The 17,221-nt window shown below is 58.4% G+C and overlaps 1 gene segment (V, D, J or C); it reads right to left on the bottom strand.

Moving 5' to 3' along the window:
* Positions 1–14,359: 14,359 nt before the first annotated feature.
* On the bottom strand, positions 14,360–14,920 carry LOC116453205. The segment is given in 2 exon segments: positions 14,360–14,676; positions 14,811–14,920. Coding segments are annotated over 2 exon segments (348 nt in total).
* Positions 14,921–17,221: the final 2,301 nt, after the last annotated feature.

Raw genomic sequence — 17,221 nt, 5'->3', positions numbered from 1 at the left:
CTCCTAACACTGTCCCAGGCTCCTCTGCCCCTCACATGGACATTGGGCAGTGGGGGATGAGCCCAGGCAAGGGCTTCTGCAGCACCAGGGCCCAATCCATGGGGACACAGTCATAGAATCATAGAATGGTTTGAGTTGGAAGGGACATTAAAGACCATCTGGTTCAACACCCCTGCAATGGGCAGGGACAACCTTTCCTGGACCAGGTTGCTCAAAAGCCTCATTCAACTTTGCCTTGAAGACTTCCAGGCATGGGCCATCCACAAGTTCTCTGGAAAACCTGCTCCAGTGCCACATCATGCTCAGGAGTCACAGCCCTGAGACATGGGAACACAAGGGAAGACATCCAGGAAAGGAAAGGAGAAGTCCAAAGCTGGAGAGGTGGTCATGCCCGGCGGAGTGGAATGAGGCACCAAAAACCGGCCTTTTTGACACTCAAAATCTCGCTTGCCTGTGGCTTGGTTTCACCATGAGATCGAGCACTGCTGCTGGTGGCAAAGCTACACAGTAAATAGACAACCTCGTCCTCAGCTTGACACCAGGGATCCTCAGGAGGCAGACACAAAACCAGAGAATGGCCAAGGGATGTCCAAGGGACTCCTGTCATTCCAGTAGATCACAGTGACAGGGGCACTGCCAGGGACCTTCTGCTGGAACCAGCCATACTCCTTGCTGCTCCCAGAGCACATAACCCAGACAGTTTGTCCCAGGTTGGCTGGCACCGACTGACTGGACAAGGGAGCCTGGAGAGGGAGAGGTGAAAGGCAATAAGATGGGGGTGAGCCATTGCCCCAGGAGGCACATCCCTGCCCAGGCAGTGCCACAGGGCTCCTGAGCCAATGGTCCAATGAGGGAGAGGGACCCGGTCATGGCTACAGAAACTTGGGGCACTCAGAGCCCAGGCTGGCCCAGAGCAATGCAGCAGCGGCAGCTTCAGCAGCAGAAGCAGCAAGGAGGGCTAGCGAAGCAAAAAGGTAACAGGGCTGGGGATGAGGCAGTGCCATTCCTATCATAGGGACAGGGAAAGAGTCACCTCCTGTGCCTTGTTGTGCACAGTCATGTCCTCGGGCAGGGGAACTGCCTCAACTCCACTGTCACAGCTTTGTTTGGCCACGAGGAAAAATGGCTCAAAACCTTCCTCTGTTGACACTGGGTTCTGTGCCTCACTTCCCCATTACTCACTGACATCGTCACCCACATCAGCAGCACTGCTGCTGTCCCAGCTACCACAGAAATAGACAGCCTTGTCCTTGGCCTGGACCCCAGTGATGGTTAACGTGGCCAAGGAGCCGGATATGGATGCAGAGGACTGTGAAGGGATGCCTGAGGGTCTGTTGTTGCTGCCATAGATCACAGTGACACAGCCCAAGGCGTCCCAGCACAGAGGCAGCAGGAGGAGGACATGGTCATCAGTAGCAAGAAGTGATGAGTTTGGGAATGAAGCCACACTGATCTTTGTAGGGATAAGGACAATGACCTTCAGACATGAGGGAGAGCAAGAGAGCCTCCAGTTCTGTGGGATAAGGAAAGAAGGACATTTGCAGCCATTTCTGTACAGAGGGGACAGGGACTGCCCCATAGCCAGCCAGGAGGGAGGAGGGCTGAACTCTTTCTTTAGTTTTGGAGTAAGGAAAGCTTTGGAATCCTCACTTCCTACTTCTTGTTGTCACTATACAACATAGCCACCACTGCTGCTGTCAGCACTACCACAGAAATAGACAGCCTCGTCCTCGGCCTGGACCCCAGTGATGGTTAACGTGTTCGAGGAGCCGGATGTGGATCCGGAGAATTCGCGAAGGGATGCCCGAGGGTCTCTTGGTGTTTTCATAGATCACAGTGACAGGGCCACTGCCAGGGACCTTCTGCTGATACCAGCCATAGTAGCTGCCACCCCCCGGGGAGCAGGTGATCCTGACGGTGTCTCCCACGTTGGCTGACAGCAAGGACGCTGAGTCAACGATGGCTGCTGGACCAGGGAACCTGGACAGAAAGAGAAGATTTGGGGAGGGGGGGGGGGGAGTGTCAGTCAGTGCCCCAGCAGCACTGCCCTCCCAGGCAGGAGAAGAGTAATGGGAGAAACTCTATCTTCAGCACATGTGGGACACCCTGGGTACAGCCCCCACCCCAGGCACACCTGAGGGATTGCTGGAGCAAGAGCCTGACCCTCTCCCTGCCCACTGCCCCTTGGGGCACTCCTCATCCCAGGCACTGAGGCTGGACAGCCCAGGGACATGGCCTGCTGCGGACACCCAGAGTCTGGGGCAGTAGGAAGACACCCCTGCCATGGACCGGCACAAACCATGTCGTGGCCAGCAGCCAGGGACTGCAAGGCAGGGGGGCCCCAGGCAGTGAGAAGCTCTGTGTGGTTAGAATGCATGACAAAGCAATGGGGACATCTTCAGCACACCATGGCCACCAGATGGGATGTGGCATGAGGACAGAATTGCAGGCAAGACCCTGCAAAGCAAGAGCCACAATAGCTGCAGGCACCAAGGGTAGGAACTGCCTATGCTCTGAAGATCTTCCCCACACAGGGAAAGGTTCAGCAGTGAAGAGGAGGAGAAAGAATTACCACCGGCATCAACAAGACCCTGAGCAGCACTGCTCTCCCAGCCACCACAGAAATAGACAGCCTCGTCCTCAGCCTGGACCCCAGTGATGGTTAACGTGGTCGTGGAGCCAGACTGGGATCCGGAGAATCGCGAAGGGATGCCCGAGGGTCTGTTGGTATTATCGTAGATCACAGTGACAGGGCCACTGCCAGGGACCTTCTGCTGATACCAGCCATACTAGTTGCTGCTACCACCAGAGCAGGTGATCTTGACAGTCTCTCCCCACGTTGGCTGACAGCGAGGACGGCTGACTCACTGCTGCTGCCTGGACCAGGCAACCTGGAGAGAGAGAGGAGAGAGGGGAAAAGATGGGGCTCAGTCAGTGTCCCAGGAGCACAGAACTGCCTGGGGAGCAAGGTTAAAGGGAAGGCCACAGTCAGAAGAGAATGGACCCAGATATGGTCACCAGCATATTTGAGGAGTAGAGCCCCAGCAAAGGCATCTCAGCAGAGAAGCAGCTCTGGCAGACGCTGGAGGACATGGTTAACAGTGGCAAGAGGCAGTGAGGTTGGGAACACAGCTATACCATGAGTTTTGAAGGGACAAGGACAATGGTCCCCAGCCACAAAGTCACCTCCTGTTCTCTGGGACAAAAAATGGAATTCATAGCCATGGTCATGCAGAGGAGACAAAAACCTGCCCCAGCCCCACATCCATAACTCTGCTTGGTCATGAGAAGGACTGAAAATCTCCATTTTTAATTCCTCTGCACCTCATTTGAAAATCTGTCACTTCACCAGCATAGCTGCTGCTGTCCCTGCCACCACAGAAACAGACAGCCTCGTCCTCGGCCTGGACCCCAGTGATGGTTAACGTGGCCGTGGTGCCGGATGTGGATGCAGAGAACTGTGAAGGGATGCCCGGGTCTCCTATCATTAGTATAGATCACAGTGACAGGGGCACTGCCAGGGACCTTTCTGCTGATGCCAGCCATAATAGTTGTCGCCACTCCCCGAGCAGGTGATCCTGACGGTGTCCTCCCACACTGGCTGACACCGAGGATGGCTGAGTCAACCGCTGCCTGGACCAGGGAACCTGGAGAGGGAGAGGAGAGAGAGGAGAAGAAGGAGAAATCTGAGCCCCGGGAACACAGCTTTCCCAGGGCAGCAGGATGTAGCCCTGTGCCCAGAAGCCCTGTCCAGGCACAGCGAGTCTGGCCATGGGCACCTGAGCTGTGGGCGAGCACCACGAGGAGAGAGGGACCCAGGCCATGGTTCAATCCCACCAGCTCAGCGTCCTCACACTGGTGAGCTGTGCTGTGGACCTTGTATAGCTTTTAAGCAACCACCTGCTGGGGCCATGGTTCCTCCATGAAATTTAGACTCATTCCTCCGAAACAGCATCCTCCAGATCTGCGGTCAGCAGCAACCATCCTGCAGTGTGCCTCAGGTCCTGAGCAGCACTGCTGTCCTCACCACCACAGAAATAGACAGCCTCGTCCTCGGCCTGGACCCCAGTGATGGTTAACGTGGCCCCCGGAGCCGGAGAATCGCGAAGGGATGCCCAAGGGTCTCTTGTCATCGCTGTAGATCACAGTGACAGGGCACTGCCAGGGACCTTCTGCTGATACCAGCCATAGCCAGAGCTGCTGCTACTCCCCGAGCAGGTGATCCTGAACATGTCTGCCACATTTGCTGATAGCGAGGACGGCTGACTCGCTGCTGCTGCCTGGACCAGGGAACCTGGAGAGGCAGAGGAGAGAGGGGAGGAGATTGGAGTCAGTCAGTGTCCCAGGGGCACAGACCTCCCCAAGGAAGAGGATGAGGCCCCTGGTGCCCAAAGGCCCTGTCCTGGCCCAGCAAGTCTGGCCATGGCACCTGAGCTGTGGGCAAGCACTGCAAGGAGGAGAAGGGCCCAGGCCATGGTGCAGTCCCACCAGCTCCATGTCCTCAGCCTAATGGGGCTGTGCCTTGAACCCTGGCTGGACTTTGAGCTCCCCACCTGCCCAGGCACAGGCCCTCCATGGATACGTGGCCCCCAATGGTCCCTGGAGCTCCTGTCCCACTGCCACCCCCCACATACTGCAGGCACCTCTGGCCCACCAAAGATCGCTCTGGGCTGCCTGCTCCTTCCCAGCATGGCTGATGAGCTCTCAGCTGAGCCAGGGACCACCCCGAGCCTGTTCCTGCCCAGTAGGACCATTGGCCTCGCTGCACCAGCAGCTCCTGTGCACAGAGCAGGGGACAGCCCCGCCTGGCCATGGGGACACATCCAGCTGCCCTCGAGCACCCAAGGCTGGTTGGAGATCCTGGTCCCGGGGCACTGTGCTCCCTGGCGCTGATCAGCAGCAGGGACAGAGCAGGCTGGGAAAACCCACATCCTGCTTCAGTCGAGGCTGCCACCCTGGGCCTCTCTGAATTGCCACAAGAGAGCTGTGGAGCAGAGAAATGGGCCTTTGAAAGGGAATGGGAACCACACCAAGACCAGGAGCTTCAAGGCTCCACAACACTAAGGAAATTCAAGCCCCCAGTTCCTCCAAATTCAAGGTGAGCTGAGGGTCTCCAGCAGCTTTGCAGCAACCGTGGGTGGAGCTGGGCCGGGGTTTGTACCAGTCCCGAGCACGTAGCACGTCCACTCTTGTCCGGCCAGGGGCAGCCCCTCTGCCTCCTGCCCACAGCACGGCCCACGGCAGCCGCCAAGGGAGCCTGCGGGGCTGCTCTGCACCTCGCTGGCACCCGCTGGCACCCGGCTGGCCACAGCCCCTTTGCCTCCTGCGCGCCCCGTGAGCCTCAGCACTGTGCAGTGGGGCCACACTGACACCGTGTGGGGACCAGAAGGGCCTCAGGGACAGCACTGCAGGAACCCAGAGCCCAGCCCGGCACAGGACTCTGCCCTCACTTGCCTCTCACCCCTGCCACGGCTTCCACCAGGTCCAGACATTCCTCCAGCCCTGGCCACAACCTTCAGGGTTTCTGTGAGGCACCCTGCCCACGGCAGCCCGTGCTCACAGGGGAGAGCCTCTCACACAGACACAGGGTCCTTTGGCACAGGTGCTGTCACCAGAGATGAGTTGGCATCAGCCCTGAACTGGCAGGGACTGGCAGGGACCAGAATGTCCAGGAGATCATGACAGGGATTGTCCCAGCTCCTCTGAGCAACCACAGAACAAGACATTTTCAGGGCAAGAACAAGTAGCCACACCACAGCTCTTCACTTCCAGGAGCCATGTCACTTCAGTGTCCTGCAGCAGCACTGAGGGCCCCTTGGTGCTATCCTAGATCACAGTGACAGCAGCACTGCCAGGGGACCAGGCATAGCCAGTGATACCCTCGGAGCAGGAGATTTTGATGGTTTCTCCAGCATTGGCTGACACTGAGGACGGCTGACTCAGAGATGCTTCCTGCACCAGGGAATGTGGAGAGGGACAAGAGAGAGGCGAGAAAAGGGGGACCCTCAGTGTTCCAGGAACATGGCAATCTCCTGGGCAGGGGGATCGGGAAAGCCACAGTCAGAGGAGAATGGGTGCAACCACAGCCACCAGTGAATTTGGGGAGCAAAGCCAAGCCCATTGCACCCCAAGGCATCCCAGCACAGAGGAACCTCTGGTGGCAGCAGCAGGAGGACATGGTCATCAGTAGCAAGAGGCAGTGGGATGGGGGACAAGGCCACACCATGAGTTTTGTAGGGACCAGGACAATGGTCCTCAGGCACAGAGTCCACCTCCAGTGCTCTGGGACACAAAAGGGGGGCACCTGTGTAGCCATGGTCATGCAGAGGCAACAAAACCTGCCCCAATACAACATCCAAAACTCTGCTTGTTTGTGAGTAGAAAAGATTTCTCTCGACCTCACTTGAAAACCTCCCTTTGTCACTACACCAACATAGCTGCTGTCAAGACCACCACAGAAATAGACAGCCTCGTCCTCGGCCTGGACCCCAGTGATGGTTAACGTGGCCGTGGAGCCGGATGTGGATCCAGAGAATCGCGAAGGGATGCCCTCGGGTCTGTTATCACGATAGATCACAGTGACAGGGCCACTGCCAGGGACCTTCTGCTGATACCAGCCAGCATAAAGCATAGCTGCTGTTAAGCCCAGAGCAGGTGATCCTGACAGTCTCTCCCACGTTGGCTGACAGCGAGGACGGCTGCTGAGTCAGCGCTGCCTGGACCAGGGAACCTGGAGAGGGAGAGAAGAGAGGGGAGAAGACGGGGGTCAGTCAGTGTCCCAGGGGAACAGACCTGCCTGGGCAGCAGGATGGGGCTCTGAGACCCAACATCCCAAGATACCAGAGTGGCCCAGAGACACACACAGAACACAGGCCATGAGGGTTCCTCCACCGTGCTGACCAGCACTGCTGCCTTCATTGTTACCACAGAAATAGACAGCCTCATCCTCGCCTGGACCCCAGTGATGGTTAACGTGCCCGTGGAGCTGGATGTGGATCCAGAGAATCACAAAGGAATTCCTGAGGGTCTGGTTGTCATTAGCATAGATCACTGTGACAGGGCCACTGCCAGGGACCTTCTGCTGGAACGAGGCATAGCAAAGCTGCTGCTAGCCCCAGAGCAGGTGATCCTGACCGTCCTCTCCCACGTTGGCTGGCAGCAAGGACGGCTGACTCACTGCTGCTGCCTGGACCAGGGAACCTGGAGAGGGGAGAGGGGAAGAGGGGGATCAGCCAGTCTCCCAGGAGCACAGGTCTCCCTGGGCAAGTTTACAGGGAATGCAGCTGTCATGGCCAGAACAGACAGGGACATGGTCCCAGGCCCATTGCAGGAGCAGAGCCCAGCCCATTGCAGAATGGCTGCACACAGGCAGCTCTGGCAGCATGTGGGGACATGATCATCAGTAGCAAGAGGCTGTGAGGAACACAGCTGCACCAAGAGCTTTGTTGGGACCAGGACAATGGGCCCCAGCTGCAAAGTCACCTCCTGATCTGTGCGACACCAAAGACAGGACATTCCCTTCTGTGGCCATGCAGAAGGGACACGATTCTGCCTCAGCTGCACATCCAGCCAGGAGGGAGAAGGGCCAAAATCTTTCCCCTGGTTTTGGAGTCTGACTCACTTACAGGTACCCATTGTCACCACACACCATAGCTGCCACTGCTGCTGTCAGCACCACCACAGAAACAGACAGCCTCGTCCTCAGCTTGGAGCCCACTGATGGTTAACGTGCCCACGTTGCTGGACCAGGATCCAGAGAATCACAAAGGGATGCCTGAGGGTCTCTTGTCATTGCTGTAGATCACAGTGACAGGGCCACTGCCAGGGACCTTCTGCTGATGCCAGCCAGAATAAGGATAGCTGCCAATGCTACTGGAGCAGGTGATCCTTATGGTCTCTCCCACGTTGGCTGACAGTGAGGATGGCTGACTCACTGCTGCTGCCTGGACCAGGGAACCTGGAGAGGGAGAGGAGAGAGGGGAGAAGACAGGGGTCAGTCAGTGTCCCAGGGGCACAGACCTGCCTGGGGAGCAGGAAAGGGCCCTGGTGCCCAGAAGCCCCATCCAGGCCCAGCAAGTCTGGCCATGGCACCTGAGCTGTGGGGCGAGCACCACGAGGATAGGAGGGGCCCAGGCCATGGCACAATCCCACCAGCTCCATGTCCTCACACCGATGGGGCTGTGCTGTGGCAGCCAACACCCTGTTATGAGGCTGCCATCCCGGCACAGACCCTCCTTAGAAATGTGGCCCCCAGTGTTTCCTGTTGCACTGCTGCCTCTCTTTCTTGCCCACCAATTCAGCAAGATGACTCCAGATCAATGCATCCTCTGCACCACCTTCACCAGGCCTGTGACCCTGGCATCACCCACCCACCGTGCATCCCCTGTGGCAGCTCAGCTCCTCCATCCACTCCCTTCCCACACAAGGGCTTCTGCGCAGGGCTCCGTGCCTGCAGCTGCCCCAGACAAGCCCATGGCCCCCCCACCAGTGCTGAGCTTCCACAGCACCCCCACTGCAGGCACCACCCCAGCACCAGTGACGCTCCCCCTTGTCAGCAGCACCCCAGGGAACACAAGGGCTCTGCATCCTGCAGCCTCTGCAGCATGAGGGCCAGTGCCCAGCCTGCCCAGCCCCACACACCTGCACACACCTCTCCACACCACTCTTCCCAGACCGGCCTCTGCCTTTCCATGCTGCTCCTTTGGCCGTAGAGGCAGACAAGGGAAATCACAAGTGATGCTCGAGGGTATCATGTTGCTGTAGTGACAGGGGCACTGCCAGGGACCCTCTGCTTGGACCAGCCAGCACAAGTCTAGCTACTGCTAAACCCCGAGCAGCTGATCTTTACAGTTTCTCTGAGGCTGACTGACACCAAGGATGGCTGACTTGCAATACTGCCTGGGCCAGGAGAGCTGGAGAAGGAGACAGGAGAAGACAGGGTTCAGTAAGGAAGGCAGCTCTGCCCTGATGCATGACACTGGAATGTATGGACTCATCGCTGAACTCTGCCACAGCAGAAGGTTTTTCTATCACTTCAGCAATCCTCTGAGCCACTGTGGCAGCATCACTGCTGCCGTCATTGCTACCACAGAAATAGACAGCCTCGTCCTCGGCCTGGACCCCAGTGATGGTTAACGTGTTCGAGGAGCCGGATGTGGATCCGGAGAATCGCGAAGGGATGCCCGAGGGTCTGTTGTTATCGTTGTAGATCACAGTGACAGGGCCACTGCCAGGGACCTTCTGCTGGAACCAGCCATAATCGCTGCTGCTGCTAGCCCCAGAGCAGGTGATCCTGACCGTCTCTCCCACGTTGGCTGACACCGAGGACAGCTGATTCAGTGATGCTGCTGGACCAGGGAACCTGGAGAGGGAGAGGAGACAGGGGAGAAGCCAGGACTCTGACTGAGTCCCAGGAGCACAGACCTGCCAGGATAAGGTTACAGGGAATGCCACAGTCAGAGGAGAACAGACATGGAAAATGGCCACAGGCACAAGTGGGGAGCAGAGCCCAGCCCCAGGTATCCCAGCACAGAGGCAGCAGCAGGAAGACATGGTCATTCATAGTAGGTCAGAGGATAGTGGGAGACAAAGCCACGCTATGGGTTTTGTAGCGAGCAGGACAGTGAGCACCAGCCACAAAGTCACCTCCCACTCTCGAGGACACAAAAATGGGCGAAATTAAGAGCCATGGTCGTGTGGAGGAGACAAAATCTTGCTCCAGTCTCACATCCACAACTCTGCTTGGCCATGAGAAGGACAGAAAACTGTCCATTTTTAATTCCTCTGTACCTCACTTGAAAATCTGTGTCACCAGCACTGCTGCTGTCCCAGTTGCCACAGAAATAGACAGCCTCATCCTCGGCCTGGACCCCAGTGATGGTTAACGTGCATGTGGATCCAGAGAATCACGAAGGGATGCCCGAGGGTCTGTTGTCATTAGCATAGATCACAGTGACAGGGCCACTGCCAGGGACCTTCTGCTGGAACCAGGCATAGCCAAAGCTGCTGCTAGCCCCAGAGCAGGTGATCCTGACCGTCTCTCCCACGTTGGCTGGCAGCAAGGACGGCTGACTCACTGCTGCTGCCTGGACCCGAGAACCTGGAGAGGGAGAGGACAGAGGGGAGGACAGGGGTGAGTAAGTGACCTGGGAACACAGATCTCCCCAGGCAGTGCAACAGGGATAGCATCCCTGTGCTCAGTCCCCAGCTGGGCACAGTGAGTCTGGCCAGGACACCTGCACCAGGGATGAATAACATGGCGAGGAGGGGGCAAGGCCAGCCAGGTGCCAGCTGCTCAGGCAACACAGGATGGGGATGGGTTCAGGCTCCTTGTTGTTGTGGGGTCATAGTGGCACATTGTCCCTGGTCAGGGGCTTCCCCGAGGGCCAGAGGTGCTTGGGCTCCTGAACAGGCTGAACATGAACCCAGTGGGCTGGCACTGAGCAAACACAGCCAATGCAGCCTTAGCCCAGCAGCTCCTCTTGCAGCACAACAGAGCATTCCCTTACCAGCTCTGATCTGCCCCAGCAGCCTCAAGAGTGTGCCCGGAGCTCCTGTGCCCGTGGGAAATGTCCCTTCCCAGCTTTGAAGGCAAAGCTTTGTCCCAGCTCCCTGGCCCATGGCATGTCCCTAGCTCTCACTGCTGGGGCCACAAGGCTGAGCCCCCTGCGGTGATGTCCAGGGGCTTGTGGCAAAGCAGGGCTGGCAGCTGTGCTGGGAGGCAGCTGGCCCGGCCCCGGGCACCAGCTGAGGAGCACAGAGGGACCTTGGCCCTGGAGCAGTGTGCAGGGGCAGGGCTGCTGGGAGGTCATCCCTTCCCCAAATGACAGGGGATGGGCATGCTCCTGGGACTGTAAGAGACACCTGAGCTGGGAGGCTTTTGTATCACTTCCCCATTGCTCTGTGGCACCGTGCAGCACCACTGCTGCTGTCATCACCACCACAGAAATAGACAGCCTCGTCCTCGGCCTGGACCCCAGTGATGGTTAACGTGCCCGTGGAGCCGGATGTGGATCTGGAGAATCGCGAAGGGATGCCCGAGGGTCCCTTGTTGCTATCGTAGATCAGAGCGACAGGGGCAGTGCCAGGGAGCTTCTGCTGATGCCAGCCATAGCTGCCACTGCTACCAGAGCAGGTGATCCCTGACCGTGTCTCCAACGTTGGTTGACACTGAGGATGGCTGACTCGCTGCTGCTGCCTAGACCAGGGAACCTGGAGAGGGAGAGGAGAGAGGGAGGAGATGGGAGTCAGTCAGTGTCCCAGGGGCACAGACCTCCCCAAGGAAGAGGATGAGGCCCCTGTGCCCAAAGGCCCTGTCCTGGCCCAGCAAGTCTGGCCATGGCACCTGAGCTGTGGGCAAGCACTGCAAGGAGGAGACGGGCCCAGGCCATGGTGCAGTCCCACCAGCTCCATGTCCTCAGCCTAATGGGGCTGTGCCTTGAACCCTGGCTGGACTTTGAGCTCCCACCTGCCCAGGCACAGGCCCTCCATGGATACGTGACCCCTAATGGTCCCTGGAGCTCCTGTCCCACTGCCACCCCCACATACTGCAGGCACCTCTGGCCCACCAAAGATCGCTCTGGGCCGCCTGCTCCTTCCCCAGCATGGCTGATGAGCTCTCAGCTTGAGCCAGGGACCACCCCGAGCCTGTTCCTGCCCAGTAGGACCATGGCCTCGCTGCACCAGCAGCTCCTGTGCACAGAGCAGGGGACAGCCCCGCCTGGCCATGGGGACACATCCAGCTGCCCTCGAGCACCCAAGGCTGGTTGGAGATCCTGGTCCCGGGGCACTGTGCTCCCTGGGCGCTGATCAGCAGCAGGGACAGAGCAGCTGGGAAAACCACATCCTGCTTCAGTCGAGGCTGCCACCCTGGGCCTCTCTGAATTGCCACAAGAGAGCTGTGGAGCAGAGAAATGGGCCTTTGAAAGGGAATGGGAACCACACCAAGACCAGGAGCTTCAAGGCTCCACAACACTAAGGAAATTCAAGCCCCCAGTTCCTCCAAATTCAAGGTGAGCTGAGGGTCTCCAGCAGCTTTGCAGCAACCGTGGGTGGAGCTGGGCCGGAGTTTGTACCAGTCCCGAGCACGTAGCACGTCCACTCTTGTCTGGCCAGGGGCAGCCCCTCTGCCTCCTGCCCACAGCACGGCCCACGGCAGCCGCCAAGGAGCCTGCGGGGCTGCTCTGCACCTCGCTGGCACCCGCTGGCACCCGGCTGGCCACAGCCCCTTTGCCTCCTGCGCGCCCCGTGAGCCTCAGCACTGTGCAGTGGGGCCACACTGACACCGTGTGGGGACCAGAAGGGCCTCAGGGACAGCACTGCAGGAACCCAGAGCCCAGCCCGGCACAGGACTCTGCCCTCGCTGCCTCTCACCCCTGCCACGGCTTCCACCAGGGTCCAGACATTCCTCCAGCCCTGGCCACAACCTTCAGGGTTTCTGTGAGGCACCCTGCCCACGGCAGCCCGTGCTCACAGGGGAGAGCCTCTCACACAGACACAGGGTCCTTTGGCACAGGTGCTGTCACCAGAGATGAGTTGGTATCAGCCCTGAACTGGCAGGGACTGGCAGGGACCAGAATGTCCAGAGATCATGACAGGGATTGTCCCAGCTCCTCTGAGCAACCACAGAACAAGACATTTTCAGGGCAAGAACAAGTAGCCACACCACAGCTCTTCACTTCTAGGAGCCATGTCACTTCAGTGTCCTGCAGCAGCACTGAGGGCCCCTTGGTGCTATCCTAGATCACAGTGACAGCAGCACTGCCAGGGACCAGGCATAGCCAATGATACCCTCGGAGCAGGAGATTTTGATGGTTTCTCCAGCATTGGCTGACACTGAGGACGGCTGACTCAGAGATGCTTCCTGCACCAGGGAATGTGGAGAGGGAGAGGGGAAAAAAGGGAGTCAGTCAGTGCCCCAGAACAGCCCTCTCTGAGCTGCAGGACAGGGCTCCTGTGCCAGAAGGTCCTGATGGAACAGAGGGATCTCTGCCCCAGACTGAGCCCAAGGGCTGAGCCCAAGGCCAGGACCCCATGAGGAGACCTGGCCGAGCAAGAGGCTGTGGCTGGCAGGAGCATGAGGTGATGGGGCTGATGGCAAAGCAATGCCAGGCACTGCACAGCAGCAGGGTCACCTCCTGCACAGCATGGGGCAAGCAGGAGGCCATTCACAGCCAATGGCCATGGAGTGGGGACACAAAGCTGCCTCAAGCCCACAGCTCTGCTCAGCCCTGAGAGAGAGGGCACAGAGGGTCCATCTTTAACTCCTCCATTTCCAGAGAGCTGAGCCCCCTGCAGCGATGGTCCAGGAGCTCCTGGCACAGCTGGGCTGGGAGCTGGGCAGGCAGGCAGCTGGCAGGGCCCTGGGCACCAGCCAGGGAGATCAGGAGTAGCTCTGGAGCACAGGGCAGGGACAGGGCTGCTGGGAGGTCATCCCGGCACTTCTTCATTGAGGGTGTGGGCAAACGCTGGACAGGCTTCCCAGAGAGCTAGATGATATCCCAGGCCTGCAAGTGTTACACAGGCACTTGGACAATGCCCTACATTTTGGTCATCCCTGAAGTGGCCACGCAGTTAGACTATGTGATCATTGAAGGCCTCTTCCATCGGAAATATTCTATTCAGGTTCTATCCTATCTGCTCTCATCCACAAATGACAAGGAAACGGCTGTAACGATGGAGCTGTGTCACTGGGAACAGCCACATTCACCACAGGGCAGAAAAGGGCAGGGTCGTGCCAGGGACCTGCCCCACCATCAAACAGGGACAGCAGAGACTCCTAATTGGCCCCTGCCACGGCAGGAGAACGTTGTACCCCTTCTCCATTGCTCCATTTCACCATGGTAACATTATCACTGCCACTCTTGTAGATACCACATGAACAGACAGCCTTGTCCTGGGCTTGGAGCCCAGAGATGGGTACTGTACTCATGGAGCTGGACTGGGATCTGGAGAATTGTGAAGAGATGTCCAGTAGTCCCAAGTCATTGTAGTAGATCACAGTGACAGGGGCACAGCCAGGAAATTTAGGCTGGTACCAGTCACAGCTGCTGCCATCCGTGGAGCAGATGACTTTGATGGCTTGTCCCATCCCCAAGTAGAGCTGACAGAGCACTGCCTGGACCAGGGAACCTGGAGAGGGAGAGGATGGAGAGAAGAAGATGGGGGTCAGCCAGTGACGTGGAGCATGGCCCTCTGTGGTCAAGGGAACAGTGAAAGGACAAATCTGCCTGCAGGCAGATGGGACATACATGGGACATGGCAGCGCTGCTGCGAGGTCATAACTTCCTCAAATGACGGGGGATGGGCACAGTCCTGGGGCTCCAAGGGATGGCTGAGGCAGGAGGATTTTGTACCACTTCCCCATTGCTCTGTGTCACTGTGCAGCAGTACTGCTGCTGTCATAGCTACCACAGAAATAGACAGCCTCGTCCTTGGCCTGGACCCCAGTGATGGTTAACGTGCCCATGGAGCCGGACTTGGATCCGGAGAATCGCGAAGGGATGCCCTCGGGTCTCTTGTCATTGCTGTAGATCACAGTGACAGGGGCAGTGCCAGGGACCTTCTGCTGATACCAGCCATAGCTGTAGCTGCCACCAGAGCAGGTGATCTTGACCGTCTCTCCCACGTTGGCTGACAGCGAGGACGGCTGAGTAACCGCTGCCTGGACCAGGGAACCTGGAGAGGGAGAGAAGAGAGGGGAGAAGACGGGGCTCAGTCAGTGTCCCAGGGGCACAGACCTGCCTGGGCAGCAGGACGGGGCCCCTGTGCCCAAAGGCCCCGTCCAGGCACAGCGAGTCTGGCCACGGCACCTGTGCTGTGGGCGAGCACCACGAGGAGAAGAGGGACCCAGGCCATGGTTCAATCCCACCAGCTCAGTGTCCCCAGAATGATGGGGCTGTGCCGTGGACCCTGACTCCCTTTTAAGCCCCTGCCCGCCCAGGACAACCTCCCCTCCATGCAAATCCGACCCTGCGGGCACGGCCGGATCCTGCCTGCGCCTCTCTCCGCACATCCCTCCCCGCTCCACACCCAGCCCCTCCACCCCAGATGCAGCAGGGCTTGTCCCCAGGCACAAAGAATGGACACCTCCCAGCTCTGAGCCTGAAACCCAACAGCACAGACGCCCCTGTCCCCAGACCAGGCTGAGTGGCTGCAGTGCCTAAGGAGAAGGGAGAGCTGGGCACTGGGGCAAGGGCATGCAGGATCACCTGCAGCTCCCAGTGATGGGGCTGGAATAATGCCAAGCTCCACAATTGCCCAACTTATTTTTGGCATTTTTTCCTCCCATGAGTGTTCCAGGCCCCTGACTCTTCTTCTGACAGCTGAGATCCACCACTCAAGACCAAGATTTTTGCTCTTACCAGACATTCACACCCCAGAACAATGGGAGCAGGCCAGCACCGAGCCCCGGGGTCCAGCAATGCCTCCCCATGAGCTGATCATGAGCCCAAGGTGCTGGTGCTCAGCAGAGGCAGCCAGAGCTGGGGCAGCCCCTGGTCAGCCCTGCTCTGACTTGGGGCACAGGGATTGTGGCTATCTTTGGCAGTCCCAACCCAGACAAAGAGCGGCTGCACCCCAGGAAATTCCCTCTCCCCCAGGACCCTCCCTGTCCCTGACTATGCTGTCCCCAGGGTACTCAGGGCACCAGGAGCTCATCCGGCATGGGCAGGGCAGGGCTGCAGGGTTGTCCTCCCTGCGAGCAGCACAGAGGGGATCTGCTGGAGCAGAGCACATGTCCCATGGCAGGAACTGCTACAAAGGCACAGATGCTGCTTCCCCATTGTGTCTGGGAAGCAGCAAGCAGCACCTGAGAGTGTGCCACCGGAGCAACAGTGGGCTTGTGTCTTTCTTTTCCCATGCTGGGAGTTACCATGGCCCTGATCACCACTGGTGTCCCAGCCAGAAGAGTGAGAGCCTCCTCCTGCTTCTCCTCCTCCTCTGCCAGCCATGGGTAATGTGGCCATGGAGATGAGTGTGTTCCCAAGTGCTGTATATCCCCTCCCAAAATGCCAGGGAACAGGCACAGACCTGGGGCTCTAAGGGGACGCCAGGCTGGGACACCAGGCACAGCCACATTCAGTGCAGGGCAGCAAGGGCAGGGCCATGGTGGGGACCTAATTCCCCATCAAGCAGGCACAGCCGAGACTCCTGACTGATGTCTGCAATAGCAGGAGGTTTTTGCATCACTTCCCCATTGCTGCATGTCACCGTGGCAGCATCACTGCTGCTGTCCTGACCACCAGAGAAATAGACAGCCTCGTCCTCGGCCTGGACCCCAGTGATGGTTAACGTGTTCGAGGAGCCGGATGTGGATCCGGAGAATCGCGAAGGGATGCCCGAGGGTCTGTTGGTGCTGCTGTAGATCACAGTGACAGGGCCACTGCCAGGGACCTTCTGCTGGAACCAGCCATAAGCATTGTTGCTACTGCCAGAGCAGGTCAAGGTGTTTTGCTGCAGAGACATGGACACTGGGGACAGCTAAGCCAGAGCCATATGAGAGCCATGGGCTGCAGCAGAAGCTCTCCATGCCCAGCCCGAGTACCCCAGGCTCCCATGTTCTGGCAAATGGCCACACGCCCAGCCCTGAGCTGCCAGGGTGGCTGCAATGCTGCTGGGCCCTGGGCAGGACTCAGGCTGTGGAGCAGATATGTGGCAAAGGTGTTCTTGGGCAGCTCCACGGGCTGCAGCTCCTAACACTGTCCCAGGCTCCTCTGCCCCTCACATGGACATTGGGCAGTGGGGATGAGCCCAGGCAAGGGCTTCTGCAGCACCAGGGCCCAATCCCTGGGGACACAGTCATAGAATCATAGAATGGTTTGAGTTGGAAGGGACATTAAAGGCCATCTGGTTCAACACCCCTGCAATGGGCAGGGACACCTTTCCCTGGACCAGGTTGCTCAAAGCCTCATTCAACTTTGCCTTGAAGACTTCCAGGCATGGGCCATCCACAAGTTCTCTGGAAAACCTGCTCCAGTGCCACATCATGCTCAGAGTCACAGCCCTGAGACATGGAACACAAAGGGAAGACATCGAGGAAAGGAAAGGAGAAGTCCAAAGCTGGAGAGGTGGTCATGCCCGGCGGAGTGGAATGAGGCACCAAAACTGGCCTTTTTGACACTCAAAATCTCGCTTGCCTGTGGCTTGGTTTCACCATGAGATCAGCACTGCTGCTGGTGTCAAAGCTACCACAGTAATAGACAACCTCGTCCTCAGCTTGAAC

The sequence above is a fragment of the Corvus moneduloides genome, chromosome 18 (assembly GCF_009650955.1).
Source record: "Corvus moneduloides isolate bCorMon1 chromosome 18, bCorMon1.pri, whole genome shotgun sequence".
In the NCBI taxonomy this organism is placed as follows: Eukaryota; Metazoa; Chordata; class Aves; order Passeriformes; family Corvidae; genus Corvus; species Corvus moneduloides.
The sequence above is the reverse complement of the archived record's forward strand: the minus strand, read 5'-3'. Positions and strand labels throughout refer to the sequence as shown.